At 32.4% G+C, this 15,918-nt stretch overlaps 1 protein-coding gene across 1 annotated transcript in view; it reads right to left on the bottom strand.

Moving 5' to 3' along the window:
- LOC115882890 (vacuolar protein sorting-associated protein 13-like) overlaps positions 1–15,918 on the bottom strand; it is a 50,381-nt gene that overhangs the window by 24,881 nt on the left and 9,582 nt on the right. The window contains 17 exon segments of the mRNA XM_030901151.1: positions 1,042–1,274; positions 2,157–2,341; positions 2,407–2,601; positions 3,678–3,959; positions 6,493–6,738; positions 7,226–7,375; positions 7,438–7,570; positions 8,632–8,794; positions 8,961–9,144; positions 9,206–9,447; positions 10,152–10,299; positions 11,790–11,940; positions 12,000–12,232; positions 13,447–13,675; positions 14,172–14,285; positions 14,334–14,480; positions 15,739–15,852. Of these exon segments, the coding sequence (XP_030757011.1) occupies positions 1,042–1,274; positions 2,157–2,341; positions 2,407–2,601; positions 3,678–3,959; positions 6,493–6,738; positions 7,226–7,375; positions 7,438–7,570; positions 8,632–8,794; positions 8,961–9,144; positions 9,206–9,447; positions 10,152–10,299; positions 11,790–11,940; positions 12,000–12,232; positions 13,447–13,675; positions 14,172–14,285; positions 14,334–14,480; positions 15,739–15,852 (3,149 nt within the window).

Genomic DNA, 15,918 nt, shown 5'->3' with positions numbered 1-15,918 from the left:
AGCACGTGTGTTTGGGATTTTGGGTGTGGCTTAACATGACAGGATCGGGCTAAGCCTTAGGCAGATTTCTGAAATATAATATACAGGGTGTTTCAAAACAAATGCGAACAACTTCAGAGGGTGATTCCTTGTTCAAAATAAAGGGTAGTGTGCTTCATAAACGTTGGGTTAAAAGTCAACCATTAGGGAGATATCGCGGTACAAAGATGGCGGAAAAATAATGTTTTTATTTTTTATCTTGAAAACGAAAAGCGACAGACTAATGAAATTTTATGGAAGCATTACTGTTAAAAACACACTTTCTGGTAATTTTCTCACTTTTTTAAAATGAGTGGAAGGGGTTGAAATATACATCATTCTCATTCTTGTTAACGAAATTTAAAGAAAAATCTTATCAAACACATGCAAAAAATTGATAGTTTAGTTTGTTTAGAAACTTTTTTTTCTTGTGTTTTTGATAAAACTCACCGATTTGAAATTAAAAATAAAAATGTTTTTGTCATTTTGTCAATTGACATTTTATTTTTTAATTTCAAATCGGTGAGTTTTATCAAAAAAACACAAGAGATAAAAAAGTTTCTAAACAAACTAAACTATCCAAATTCATTTTTTTGCATGTGCTTGCTAAGATTTTTCTTTAAATTTCGTTAACAAGAATGATAGGGGTAGTATATCTCAACCCCTTCCACTCATTTTAAAAAAGTGAGAAAATTACCAGAAAGTGTGTTTTTAACAGTAATGCTTCCATAAAATTTCATTAGTCTGTCGCTTTTCGTTTTCAAGATAAAAAATAAAAACATTATTTTTCCGCCATCTTTGTACCGCGATATCTCCTGAATGGTTGACTTTTAACTCAACGTTTATGAAACAAACTACCCTTTATTTTGAACAAGGAATCACCCCCTGAAGTTTTTCGTATTTGTTTTGAAACACCCTGTATATTTCCTTCGGCCACACATCCGCTTTACCCGACCCCTGAGAGCGACCCGAACAGTACAGCGTAATAGATTCTTAAGTTAAATCAATTATATATCCTCTAACCTGCTGCATTGGTACTTTTAACTTCTACCGGAGCCTTTGCCTTTTTTTCGGTGTCTCCGAAAAAGTCTGCAAGTTTCATCAGGTATTCCACGGAAAGGATCAGGGTGAAACTGAAAATGCGCACGTCCGCAAACATGTCGTTCCCTGACTGTTGGTAAGTGATATCTATCATGCTGCGAGATGATGGAATGCCCGAGTCGGAATGCAAGGATACGGAATCGTCGTTCATAGACCTAAAAAATTATCGAGAAACTGAGGTTAATGATTATACTGTATTACAGTGTATCCAGCAAAAAAATATATGACACTAGTAACTGCTGTCACTTCACTGTCAATTCATTTTTTTGAATTTAAATGTTTTTCTTGTCATTTTTTGGATCTCGTATATTACAATTATACCGGGTGTTTCTCAAAAGTGGCTCACCCCCTATAACTTTTTTATTTTTTCAGATAGAAAATAAAAAAATTGGCGCCGGGAGGCACGTATACCCATACTTGATATTTTTTTTTCTCAAAAACTGCGACTCTGACTGATTTTGATGTTATTACAAATTTTGTTGCTAATATTATTCCTAATCTTAAATTGAAAACCGCGTTTCGCTAGCTACTGTAATTTTGGAGTTACGATTTTTTAAAATTTTTAACCCTCTCCCAATCAACATCTGAAAAACCCAAGTGCTGAAAACCTAGTAATTGGCAAACTGAAAACCTTGATCTCTGACTATTTTTTTAATTGAAAATGCCAAAAGTTGACATATGATATGTCATTCTACTTAGAATGTCATTGTCTATCATATAAAGGAAACAAATATCGGGAGTACTATTTAAAAATCAAAAGTTGTAGCCATTTCCGGTGAAACAGGAAATGACCGAAAGTAATTGAATACCAAATTCCGTTTTATTATCAGAACAAATAAAAAAATTAGAGGAGCGAACCACTTTTGAGAAACACCCGTTATATTGTTATTCTCTCTCCATAGACAGTCTACCAAAAATGGATGATTTGGACAGGCATAGTAAAAAAATACCAAAAAAAAACAAGTTAATTTTGAATAAGAATAACAACTATCAACGTCATATATTCTCTTCTTAGATTTTGTAGCTCATTGACAAACCTTTCTATTAATCTATTAAGTTTATCTTCTCTGCCTTTGCGCATGTCATCAAGTAGACAATTGACCAGTAAGATAGAAGCCACCAGGGAATCGTCTGACAGAATTTTTCCTTTGACTGCAAACCCTTCTAAGGAAAATCGGCCAAGATGGTTGTCCGCTTTTTTATCAGGCGTTGATTTTACGTTCTATCAGATTAAATACAAAATTTAATACATATATACATTTATATACAATACAAAATAACACCTACACTCTTGAAACCGCCGCTGTACAAATTGAGAATTAGATGATCCATGGTGAAAGTGAACTGTAGAAATATATGCGGCTTTTCTTTAGCCCCGGATTTATCTTCTCTTGAAACTAAACTAATACCAGATTCCAATGTAGCTCTTGTCGTGACAGTTGTTGTAGATGTGACTTTTATTTCTTCGGGAGGACTTGCAGCCTTAAAAAAATATACACACCTAGATATACACTGAGAAATGACCATAAAGAAATATACCATAAGTGTGGGTTTACATGCACCGCTTACCTATGGTAATCGCAAAACAATTTCAAGCACAAAGACAGCGCTGCCAAATTGTGATGGATTTATGAGATGAATCTTAATTTAAAATTGACAAACAATATATTTATTATATCATTTTTTAAGAGTTTTACGTTTTATTTTTAATTTAATAACTAATATGTTAGTAATTAATTGATTTATTTGTTTTATAGCTTATTTTACTTATTACATATTGGCAAAAACTAGTCCATTTTGAAGATTATTCTAAGAGTAATTATGGGTTATTTATTTATTGATGTATCTTACAACGCCATAAGTGGTAATAACAAGAGGATGATATTAATGCACAAACTAATAATCACAGAATAAAACTAACTTTGAAAGTGGTATAATGTGCTTATCAATCAAACTTACTTTTCTGACTGCAGTCAAAGGTAATAAAGGACATTTATTGTCACGTTCTCGTTCAAATTGTTTAACAGGGAAGCTACAAGCTCTTTGCTTCGACTGTTTAAATGCTTTGGCATATTTTCAACACACAATTTCAAGAAATTGTGCCGTATTTCTTCGTAAACTCGAAAATTTAGTTCTTAAAAGAACTATTTGTGCTTAAATGTGCAATTTAAAACAAAATACGAAAATAAGCAAAAAACGAGAATTGCTCACAAAGATTCAACAACACGATATTATACAAAATAATCATTGACATTAGGATAATTGTCAAATAATAAACGACAACATTGCTGAACACGGCGCAATATGACCAACATAGCGATAATAAGATTCGGTTTAAACTAATTTTTGCAGCTTCAATCTTTGAAAATGTTTTGCGATTACAATTTACAATACACTGATACTAATTTATAGTATTTCATCTTTTCGCCACACTTTATAATTTTTAAAAAAGGTTTATATTTTTTATCTGTTGATAATGTTTAATAATTAATAAATAAAAAAGTAATTCGTTTTTGTATAGACAATTAAAAAATATTTCAATAAATACTCGTTAATACCTTGCCTTCCTGTAAGTTCTCGTTCAAAACAGACATAATCATCTGATAATCTGCCTGAGACAGATGTAGACAGATAGATTTAATCTTTCCACCGACTTCTATATCTGGAATGGACTTATACCATGCGGCCGATAAGTTTCTCTTAACCTTGATCTCAAAATTGATAGGTTCTAGGATATTCGTCTCCTGAAGAATGGCTTCATTCGAGTCCAATTTTACTTTTGACTGGATTAGATTAGTCAAGGCTATGTTCATATCGTCCACAACTGCCGAGTATCCTTCCTGTCAATATTAGTCAATATTAGAAAGTAGATTCTGCCTATACAGGGTCGCTGATATGTGTGGAAACGGTCGATTATTAGGTAAAATACACGAGGTACCGCAAAAAGTTAAATATAAACGTTATAGGGTTTTTAAATGCATATTAACGAGTAATAAATTTAAGTATACAGGGTCGGTCATAAAGTCGTGGTACATCAAAGCTTAATTTTTTTAATGCAACTCCCTGTATTTTATTGCATATTTCAGTTCTGTACCTCAAATTCTTGTATATGAATTTTTAAAGTAGCTCAACCTAAGACGTTTATGGATGTAAAGCACCAGATGTCGGGACGTATTTCACAGTCTTTTACTACAGAAAAATATTTTTTGTGACTCTGAATTTTGAAGCGACCAATAAAAACAGAGAAAATAAAAATCGATAATTTTCGGACTGTGCCAATTGGTTACTAATCGACCAGATACTTTTTGTCTATTAGATATGCTATAAAAGCTGGTAATTATACAATTCGACCATTGTAAATACCCGACAAATTCCGCAAGGCCGACGAGGCCGATGTTTTTCACTGATAAGAAAAAAAAAATGTTTGTTTAGATAATTTTCGAGATATTTTTTTCTTTCTGAATGCACATTTTTAAAGTACATATTTTATATTCTTTGTCCGCTTGATCTATTATACTGGTCGCACGAATCTAGTTCTAGTTTCAAAAAATGTTCTTATTACTTTGTAGTTGTAGTGGTTGTAGTGTAAAATTAGATCGTTTTTTTTTAAGTTTAATTATAATATTTAGTGTAGTTTAATTATATTACCAGAAATACTTTAGTAGTAGTGTTTTTATAGTTTATTTTGTAGTTAAGTAGTAGGTGAAGGAATAATTTGGTTGTTTTTTCTTTTTGTTTGATTAATTAGTAAGTTTGATAATTTTTTCAGTGTAGAATAAAAGAAGTAGTTGTGTAGTGTTTTTATAAGAGATTATATTCGTTTATTTTATAGATGAGTAGTAGGTGAAGGTATTTGGGTATTTTTTCTTTTTGTTTTTCTTCTAATTGTAGTAATTCTATTAAGTATTGTGACAGATACACTATAGGTATCTTCCTTCAACTTCGTTGAAAAGTGCGTTATCATATATTTTTGATTTTCTGGTAGTAGAATATACGAAAAAAAAACTGATCAAATTTATTTTAAATTAAATTAATCGAGTCTTATTAATCAAATTAATCTAGTCAAATAATAATAATAGTTTCTAAATACTATGCAGGGTGAGTTTCCTACGATATTCTCTATGGGTATCTTGGAAACTACTGGAGATAGAAAGTCGGTTAAATGGGGAAAGAATTGCAGTTTTGTGGGGTCATAAATATGCGCCTTTTAGATTTTTCGGAGAAGTTCAAGGCTTATTAGATATTTCGAAAAAAACAAATTTTGGCTATTTTAAAACTTGTCTCTAATTCCATTATAATCTACACTATGATCGAATAAAAACGGCGTCAACGATGGCTATGAAATGAAGATCGCTGTCATTTTATATGTAAAATTATATGGGAAATATCATCGATCATCATTTCATAGCCATCGCTGACGCCGTTTTTATTCGATCATACGGTATTTTAGACAAAAGTTTTCAGATAAAAGTTGTAGATAATCACATACCTAATGAATTTGTGTTTTCTGTTTTCTTTCTAAAGCCTGTCATTTTTGACATATGACACAAACATATGTTTTTTTAAAATGGAAACCATAGATGGCTAGGAAGTAAACTTCATAAAAAGCGCCATTTTTTAAGCTTTTCAGCGATATAGGTATAATATGTTTTTTTTTTTTCGAAAAATTACATGTTATAGCCAATTCTTTTCTTTCTTGGCTAATTTCCATACCAATAATACCATGCCAATTAGTCGGCATCGAAAATGTAAAAAGTTTTATGTTTAAAAAAATTATCGTAAAATTCGTAAAGCACTCAATTTAGAATAAAATAATCTAAGAATGAAATGATTCTTTTATAAACCTGCATTAAATCAAATTAAAATAGGTATGTAACTTTTTTTTAAATATTAATTAACAGCCAATTAGCATTATCATAAATTATAAATAATGTACCAACATATCGAAATAATAATTTCTTTGTTAATACGGTTTAGAATTCTTAAAATAACAGGCAAAAATAATCTACAATTTACAATAAAATAAAAGTTTCGTTTAAATATCTTAATCAGCTGATCACTATTAAAGTTCGCAGAAACCCGGGCTATATTACATTACTCTGAGGAAAATGACGAAAATAATCGATATTTTTGACTCCGCCCTGAATGGTTCACGATTTGTCCTCCAGTTGGCAGCACATTTTGTCTAGTCGGTTGAGCAACTTTAAGAATATATAAATAAGGCTCAAATGTACCTCAAATCAACCGTTTCCGAGTTATTGACTTGAAAATATCACTTAAACAATTCGATTTAATTAATTTCGATATTATTATGACAGTTACTAGTGACAATACATGTGACGTAACACTGAGCGACGATTGTAGAGACCTTACCTTATTTTTAATATCCAGAACATTAAATCTGTTGCTAATCGAAATGATACCGAGATCTAGAAGCAAAGCGTCCGTGCTCTGACTACTGGCGGGAACCAGAATTTTCGGAGCCCTAAGATTGATCTGCAACTGTATTTTAGTCGCTTTCTGATACATTTCTTTTGCGTTCTCTTTGGCTTTCTGAGCGGCCACTTCTGAAGCCTCCACGATGGCTTGCTGGGCCGCTTGAAATTGATTGAGGAAACCCTAAAAATATGTTTAATATATACCCTGATACACAGGGTGGTTCACGGTTGATGGTAGGTTAGACGGTTTTGGAGAACAAATAAATGCTACGTTAAACGTCGTAATTGTATACTTTTTCACTCACTAGTTTTATACAGGTACGGACGAAAAGTTATTACACTTCAAAACAGGTAAAACACATGTAGGGGTGCCCCTTACAAATAGGAATCATATTGACATCAAAATCAAATTTCTCATGTTAAATTTTTATCCAAATATTGACGTTACTTTAGAAATTATTTGGAAAAAATCGAAATAAAAATGAAACTTCTACACCCTGTATCTCCGAAACTAGGCATTTTAGAACATACATTTATACAAACTTTTTTACTTATTTTTATTAGAACACCCTGTATAGTCGTTGGTATTTTTAAATCACCTCCGTATAAACATCTAACTTAGTATTAACCGTGCATCACCCTGCACAGCTAATTTATTTAAAAAATACCAAAAAGTTGGTGACGAACCAGTTTACGAATACTATTCTGGTACCACCCATCTTAACTTGCACATCTATGTCAGGCTTGTAAGATTCGCCCTCCAAGTTATTGAGAACAACCAGTACCGTAAGGGCATCGTCTGCTTCGGTTTTCAGGATCTAGTAAAATTTAAATATGGATAATACATAGGTTCGGTTAAATAAATGTTGGAAATGCGTACCGCACTGTGTTTGGTTTCGGGATTTAAATCCATAACTGACAATTCGCGGAGATTGGCCATGACTTGGGTGTAAGTGGTTTTTACAATCACTTCGGCATTTAGGTCTCTAAAAGCTATGGAAGCGATGTTCAAACTACAGAAAAAAATACATTATTAAGAAAAATAATATTGACGAAACATTTTAGGAACATTAAAAACAATTTAAATATAAATTATCGTATTTTACTAATTAAAGTCTGTTATTTTAAACTGTTATTTATAAAAAAACAATAACAACTAACTGTTATTTGTAATAACAGTCCCAAACGTTATTTGTAAATAACAGTTTTGAGACATGAATTCATAACAAATCTTAACAATAAAAATAGTTTCACTAATAAAATGCCATTTTTAGTAAAATATTATTTATAATATTACAATAACAGCTCCAAATATTTTTTTGGAAATAACAGTTTTGTGACACGAATTCATTACAAAACCTGTCAATAGCGACTGTACTGTTATATTTTTAGGCTTTAAGTGTAGTAATAATAACTGTTTGAAATAACATAAACCTGTTATTTTAAAATGATAAATAATATTAACAGTTCCGACAGTTTTTCTGTGCAATAATAATACCAGATTAAAATAACATAAACCTGTTATTTTAAAATGATAAATAATATTAACAGTTCCGACAGTTTTTCTGTGCAATAATAATACCAGATTAAAATAACATAAACCTGTTATTTTAAAGTGTTATTTATAAAGAACAGTAACAGTCCTAACTGTTATTTGTAAGAAACAGTCCCAAATATTTGTAAATAACAGTTTTGCGACATGAATTCATAACAAATCTTACCAATAAAAATAGTTTTAGTAATAAAATGTCATTTTTAGTAAAATATTATTTATATTACAATAACATTTCCAAATATTTTATTCAAAATAACAGTTTTGTGGCATGAATTCATTACAAAACTTGCCAATAGCGAATGTACTGTTATATTTTTTATGTTTTAGGTGTAGTAAGAATAACTGTTTAAAATAACATAAACCTGTTATTTTAAAATGATAAATAACAGTAACGGTTCCGTTATTTGTAAATATCAGTTTTCTGACATAACTTCATTAGAAATCTTGGCAAAAATTTTTTTTGCAATAAAATATAACCTAAAACAAATTAAATAATTCAATCAATTATAAAATAATTACCTGTCAGTAGAAAAGTTAACCTTAACCTCTTCAATCCTAGCTTTAATTTTGATTTTTATACTTTCCACCACCGAATCCACCTGTCTCCGCTGTCTCGACAACAAAGTCTTGGAAGTTTCTTTTCCAAAATCACTTAGATTGCTGGCTATACTCAAACGCCTAGCTACAAATGTAAATAAACACGCCAAATTATTCAGTTTCTTAAATAAAAGAATCGTATTTGACCAAAAAACGGTGTCATAGCAACCTTCGAAATTATTAGCGATTATTATCGCTTCAAAGGATACCACGACGCCGTTTTTTTTCTCGGTCGCACCAGGACACCGTACCTAAGGGAACTGGACCAGAACTGCTGGTAATATCTGTGACGGAATTTTGTAAGCTTTGCGCAAATTCGATAAGAAGAAGTAGGGCTTCTTGGTGTAGTTGTACGGTTAAAATGCTGAAATCGACCGTCAGGCAAGTTTCGCACAACTGATGAACGGTTTTGAATTCTGGCGATTTCGTATCAACCTAAAAAAAGTAAAATATCTCAAACTGTACCTTAGAAACTAAAAAAAAAGACAAGTCGTACTTGAGTGTATTCAACTTTAAACAGACACGAGTCGCTTGAGGTGTATTCCAGTGGAGTGCTGATGATGTTGATCACGGAATCGTTTCTGTTTTGAGTTAAGGAGATTCCTCCCAGAAGAAGACTGACTTTCATATCGAAAGTTCGCTGTAAAAGTGAGGCTTGCAATGACAAAACTTTAAAAGTAGCCAGTTCGTGCTGTGGGGACTGAAGTGTCTCTTGCTGGTTTAGCGTAAATCTGATTTCTGAAAGATAATAAATAAATCACATTCTGTTGTCTTTACATTGAATAAAACGAAACTAAGGAGCGAGAGAGTAAAAAATACTACTTATAATATTCATACATTGGAGACGAAAGGTACGTCACAGCAATTTCATTTATTAGTTATGTTTGACGTTTCTCTTGACAGTTTGTTACAATAATTCTAGTTGCGCATTTCTGCCTTGATTATTTATTACTCCTTGTTTATTTCGCAATTTTATTGAATTTCTGCACAGTGTATAAGACTGGAAAGACCTTGTCTCAGGTCTAGAATTACGGAGAAATTATTGCGAATATTGGAGACTTCAAAATTTGAGAAAAAATCATGAAAATTGGTTTTTATTTTTGTTTATCATGAAAATTTGTTCTAAATAGCATAAGCTTTTTATAAAAATAGTATGATCTCTACAGGGTGCGTCTCAAAAGTGGTTCACTCCTATAACTTATTTAGTTTTTCAGATAAAAAAACGAGATTTGGTATGTTATTATATGACATAAATTAGGATTGATTGACGTATTCAATTGTTTTTGGTCACTTCCTCTTTCACCGGAAATCAAATTTTAATTTTTAAATGACACTCTTTTATCGGTATTTTTTTGCTTTATTCAATAGAAAATGACACTCTGAATAGAATAACATATCATATGTCAAATTTTGACATTTTCGCTTTAATTTTTTTTTATTACCTGATAGACAAACTGACATAACCATCAATTGAAATTGCGTTGCAGAAGTTGATGTGGACGAAGCTACTTTAGAAAGAGCTTTAGGTGCAGCTATATTAACATCCTGTATCTGTTTCAATAAGCTGGTTCTAGATGCAGACAGTTTTTTCTAAAAAAAAATATAAAAATATAACTTTTTAGCCTTCATTCGGTACTTCGAAATTAGTGTAATAAATTAGTGGTTTCAATTAACGTAGAAGTTTGTTCCTCTAATACCAAAGTAAGCATTCAGAACGTCAAAATTAGTGGTAGTGATTTTCAATTAGTAGAAAAAGCTGACAAACTTTTAACTTTAATACTAACTAATTATACTTCAAAATTTGCGGGTAATGTTATTTTGGCCTTTGGTTTAGAGGTGAGAATTCTAGTTCCTTGGCAGGAACTAGTTCCCTAGGTCTAGTTCCTCCAGAGGAATAGTTCATTAAACTAGGTCTTTAGTTCGCAATAGTTCCCGACTAACATTGACATCGTTACGTTGCTTGCTAATGGGTTTCGTTGTCAGGCAGAACCGAGGTCAGAACTATTCACAGAATGATCTGTATAATTTTTATAATGTACGAAATATAACGAGACGTGTAATTGCGTATGTTAAAAACATATACGTAAGTTTTATTGCAGATAAAAAAAATTAAAAAGAAACTCAAATCAGAGTTTAAAAAACTATATCACAAATCAGTTGAGAAAATAATATGAAAATTTAACGAAAAATTGCATTTTTACTCACTTCAAGCTTTTTGTTTTTGCCTAAAAATTCAGAATATCTACTTCATTTTATAAGATATTTCTTAATTTTAGGGACCTAAAGTGAAACATTCCCATAAAATATTCAAAGAACAAACTAAAGATCAAAAACAATCCACGACAATTTTCTGTGGTAATTACGCCGGCTGTGGCAATATACAATGCCGAATACATCGTCGCCGCCTTGTATTATATCTCGGATCTGCCGACTGAATAGATTCCCGTGAACTAGTCTTTTAATTAGTTCCTCTCAGTCCTTTCGGTCCGATATAGGTAACATACGGCTGGCACTCTCCACTCCCGCCTAGCACCGGTATACGATTGCGCTGGCCGATCCGTACGTAAACTAGTCTTTTATTTAGTTCTTCTAGGTCCGGATCCGATAACATACGCCTGGCACTCCCCACTCCTGCCTAGCATCGGGCTACGATCGCGCTGGCCAATCCGTCGCCGTCGCATATTATTATATATCGGTCATAGTCTCGATCCCGGAATAGGTCCTGAGGAACTAGTTCTTTGAGAAACCAGGAACTAGTTCCTTTCATTCCGAGGCCGAAATAGTTCATTGGAACTAGATCGTTCAAGAACTATACACCTCTACTTTGATTACCATCCGCCAAGAGAAATTGTGGTTAGAAACAAAAAGTTTGTTTTATAAGCTAATTATTAGGCTTTTTTATGGATACAACTGACTACCGAAAGTTGTTCCTAGGATTAACCTATTAATTTTAATTGTTTAAGAAATTGTGAATGATCGTAAACTCATAAGTATAAAGTATATGTAATTGAAACCACTAACTTATTCCACCAATTTCAAGGTTCCGAATCAGGCTTTAAAGTGTCTAATCACTGTCGTACATTCAAAGGTCCCAGTGAAGATTCCAATTCATCATCATCACTCGTTGGAAAGGGTATACTTGTAACCAACGTCACTAGAAGCAATAACCTCGCGTCAGATATACATATATCAATGGAAGGCAAATCACAGGTTATTTTTGTATGAGGTAGTCTAAAATTTGATTTTTATTCAAATTAAAATCCTTTAATAGATAATTTCTTTTTTCTTACCTTGGGTCGTCCAAAATAAGACATTTTGAGTATTCGACGCTCAAACTGAAAGGCCTGAGCAAATGCATATCGCTAATGTTGTGATGTTCGATGCATTCTCTCCAATTTTCTTCGCTTTGCGCGATCATGATCTGCAAATCGGAGAGGTCCATTTTGAAGCGATCGTAACTGTGCTTGGTCATTTTTTCAAATATTTCCTCTTGAGCCATTCCTTCCTTGTACAATTTTTTCACCTATAATGATGGTTATAATAAGGAAAATTTCAAGGGAATTTTGATTTTTGAGATAGAAAAAAGTAATATTTTGTGTAATAATTGAAGGTCTATTGTAATCGCAAAACATTTTCCGATGCACGTCATCAATCAAATCGACATTAAAGTCTATAAACCTGGCTAAATGAAATTTTGGCAAAAATATTTAAATTTGTTGTATAATTTAAGATACCGAGCAGCTCTTCATTTTACTTTATAGAGCAAATGATTGTAACAGATATTTAGATTAAACAGAATTTTATTACCGTTATGTTGGTCACATTGCACCGTTTTCAGCAAGGTTGTCCTTTATTATTTGACAATTATCCTAATGTCAGTTATTATTTGTATAATATCGTGTTGTTGTTGAATCTTTGTGAGTAATTCTCGTTTTTTGCCTATTTTCATAGTCTTTTTTTTAAATTGTACTTTTAAGCACAAACAGTTCTTTTAAGAACTAAATTTTCGAGTTTTTGTATTGCATTTCTTGAAATTGTGTGTTGAAAATATGCCGAAGCATTTAAACAGTCGAAGCAAAGAGCTAGTAGCTTCTCTGATAAACTATTTTGAACGAGAATGTGACAATAAAGGTCCTTTATTAAGCAAGTTTGATTGATAAGCACATTACACCACTTTCAAAGTTACTTCTACGTTAGTTTTTATTAAATTCTGTGATTATTAGTTTGTGCATTAATAGCACCCTCTTACTTGTTATTACCACTTATGGCGTTGTAAGATGAGAGATCTTCATAATGAACTAGTTTTTGCCAATATGTAATAAGTAAAATAAGCTATAAAACAAATAAATCAATTAATTACTAAAATATTAGTTATTAAATTAAAAATAAAACGTAAAAATCTTTAAAAAAAAATGATATAATAAATATACTGTTTGTCACTTTTAAATTAAGATTCATCTCATCAATCCATCACAATCTGGCAGCGCTGTCGCCATCGCTTGTCACTCAAAGTTGACCACGTGCATCGGAAATTGTTTTGCGATTACCATAGATTCAGTCTTTAATCCGTTTTACCTGACAGCTAAAAACTTATGCTTAGACAGGGCTAGACGGAAGATCATCTACAGAACTATCGTCGATTCTCTAGATGGTCTTCCCTATCAACTGACAGGTAAAACGTCATATGTAGACGGGTATGGGGTTGGTATATACAGAAAAAAATAGATTTGAACTTACATCTGCTATTGAAGATCTGTGACCAGCAGAATATACTTTAACTGTACCAAGATCCACAACCAGTACATTCTGTATCTCCTCGTACTTTCCACCATACGGAATTATAATCAAAGGTGCGTGTAACAATATGTCCAAATCTAGACGATTATGCTGCTCTATGGCATATTGTAGTCCTGTAGAGGTCATTTGTTTAACGTCAGTTAATTTATCAGACGCTGCAGCAGAAAGTCTAAACAAACACACTGTATATTAAAAATACGTTCAGAAAATTTATATAGGGTGGTCCGAATTGTATTCCGGAAACTTCAGCAGGCATATTTTTCAGATAAAAATAAGTTAAAAAGCTTTTATAAATGTATATCCTAAAATGATTAGTTTCGGTGATACATTGTGTAGAAGTTTCGTTTTTATTTCGATTTTTTCCAAGTAATTTCTGAACTAAGGTTAATATTTGGATGAAAATTGGGCTCTGGGTGTTTCTTGGCATGAGAAATTTGATTTTGATGTGAATATGGCTCCTGGTTGGTTAAAGGTTCTGGTTTGAAAGACTCTTGCTTGTAGAGCGCCACCTACATGTTTTTTGAACTGTTTTGCAGAGTAATAACTTTTCGCCACCACCTGTAATAAACTACTAAGTGAAATAACTACGTATTTTTATCTGCAGAATACGCTGCCAAAGTTTTCCCGAATAGAATTTGGACCACCCTGTATAGAAAAAGTCTTACTGGTCAAGAGAAGAATCAGGAGGAATCTTGAATATATCTATCACTTTGTTGATCGTTTGCGCATCGTATATTATCTTCAGTGGTTTTGCTACAAGATTGATTCTCTGATCACAACTAAAATGTAACTTTTACAATAATATAAATAACTATAGTGTGAAGTACCTCTTGTCCAAGGGATTTGTCTCAAAAGTGACATCTAACAAACTTTTAACTCCCTTGACAATTCGTTCTTCAGGCGAAAACAACACGGGAAGGAAATCTTCCTGTTTCAGGCCGTCTGTTTTTAAATGATCTATGGCTACGTGCGCTCTAAAATATGTCGAAAATATAGCTCCCGGAAAAAGTCTTAAAATTCTTGATGATATAAACATATAATAATATCTATCTATACAGGATACCCCAGAAATAAGTGCAAGAATTTTAACTGGTAGTATCTATAGTTCGACCCTATGAGATTTTTTTGCGATTTTTTTTTATATTGTTCTACATTTATAATTTCTACAAAAAAACTAAATTTTTCCAAGTCGTTTTTAAATATTTCTAGTCGATGTGTCAACATTGGGCATCGAACAAGCTGAGATTCTGGTAATTGCTTGGTATTTGCATTTGCGGCTCTCAAAATGTTCCCATCATTTTTTTAAATTTTCAAAGTTAAATAATTCGGTTAGTTTCAATTTATTTTGAAAAATAGTAAAGAGAAAATATGTTTCTTTTGGTCAGATCCTCTTCTTCTTCGGGTTCCATCTCCTAATGGAGGTTGGAAATCATCATGGCAATTCTAACTTTGTTAACGGTTGCTCTGCATAACTGGTTTGAAGTCATTCCAAACCATTCTCTCAAATTCTTGAGCCATGATGTTCTTCTTCCTTGGCTCCTTCTGCCCTTTACCTTTCCTTCTATTATGTTCTGCAGCAGGGCATATTTAGGTCCTCTCATTATGTGTCCAAAGTACTCAAGTCTTCTCTTTTTAAGGGTGTTAATCACCTCTTCGTCCTTCTGAATTCTGCGTCGCAGTTCTACATTTGTAACCTTGTCAGTCCATGCAATCCTCAGCACACGCCGATAACACCATCTTTCGAATGCCTCAAGCTTCTCCATTTCGGCCTTTTTAAGTGTCCAAGCCTCTGAACCATAGAGTAGAGTTGCAAATATGTAACCCCTTAGCATTCTTAATCTAAGCTTTAAGTTGATGTCTCCACTGCAGAGACATTTTTTGAGTTTTACAAAAGATGCTCTGGCTATTTCTATTCGAGCTTTTATTTCTGCTGATTGATCCAAGTTTTCGGTCAACCAACTGCCTAGATCTTTGTATTTTTGTACTCTTTCCATAGGTGTATCATCTATTAGAACATTGGCTTGATCTACTACCCCTTAAAATACTTGCACTTATTTCGGGGACACCCTGTATACATATATCTATTTAAATCGTATCAGTCTGTACAATGAGACAATATACGAAAGTGACAGTTAATGTGTGCCAATTTAATTATTTTTTTCCCTGTCAATTTTCGAATCATATCTGTCAAAATCGTAAATTTTCTCGCTGTATAGATTTTGAGACACTTACTTTAAAGCAGACGCCGATACTCGGGTTTCTAGCTTAACTTTAACGCCTTTCAATGATGATAATAATATTGTCTTGACATCATTATCGTCATCTCGAAGTTCTATTTCTAAGGTTCTATAAAATAAAACATTGTTTTTGAAGATATTAATATTGCATATTCGCCTGCTACTTATCACCTAC

This window comes from Sitophilus oryzae, unplaced genomic scaffold (genome assembly GCF_002938485.1).
Source record: "Sitophilus oryzae breed Bouriz unplaced genomic scaffold, Soryzae_2.0 scaffold_179_pilon_pilon, whole genome shotgun sequence".
Taxonomy (NCBI): Eukaryota; Metazoa; Arthropoda; class Insecta; order Coleoptera; family Curculionidae; genus Sitophilus; species Sitophilus oryzae.
The sequence above is the reverse complement of the archived record's forward strand: the minus strand, read 5'-3'. Positions and strand labels throughout refer to the sequence as shown.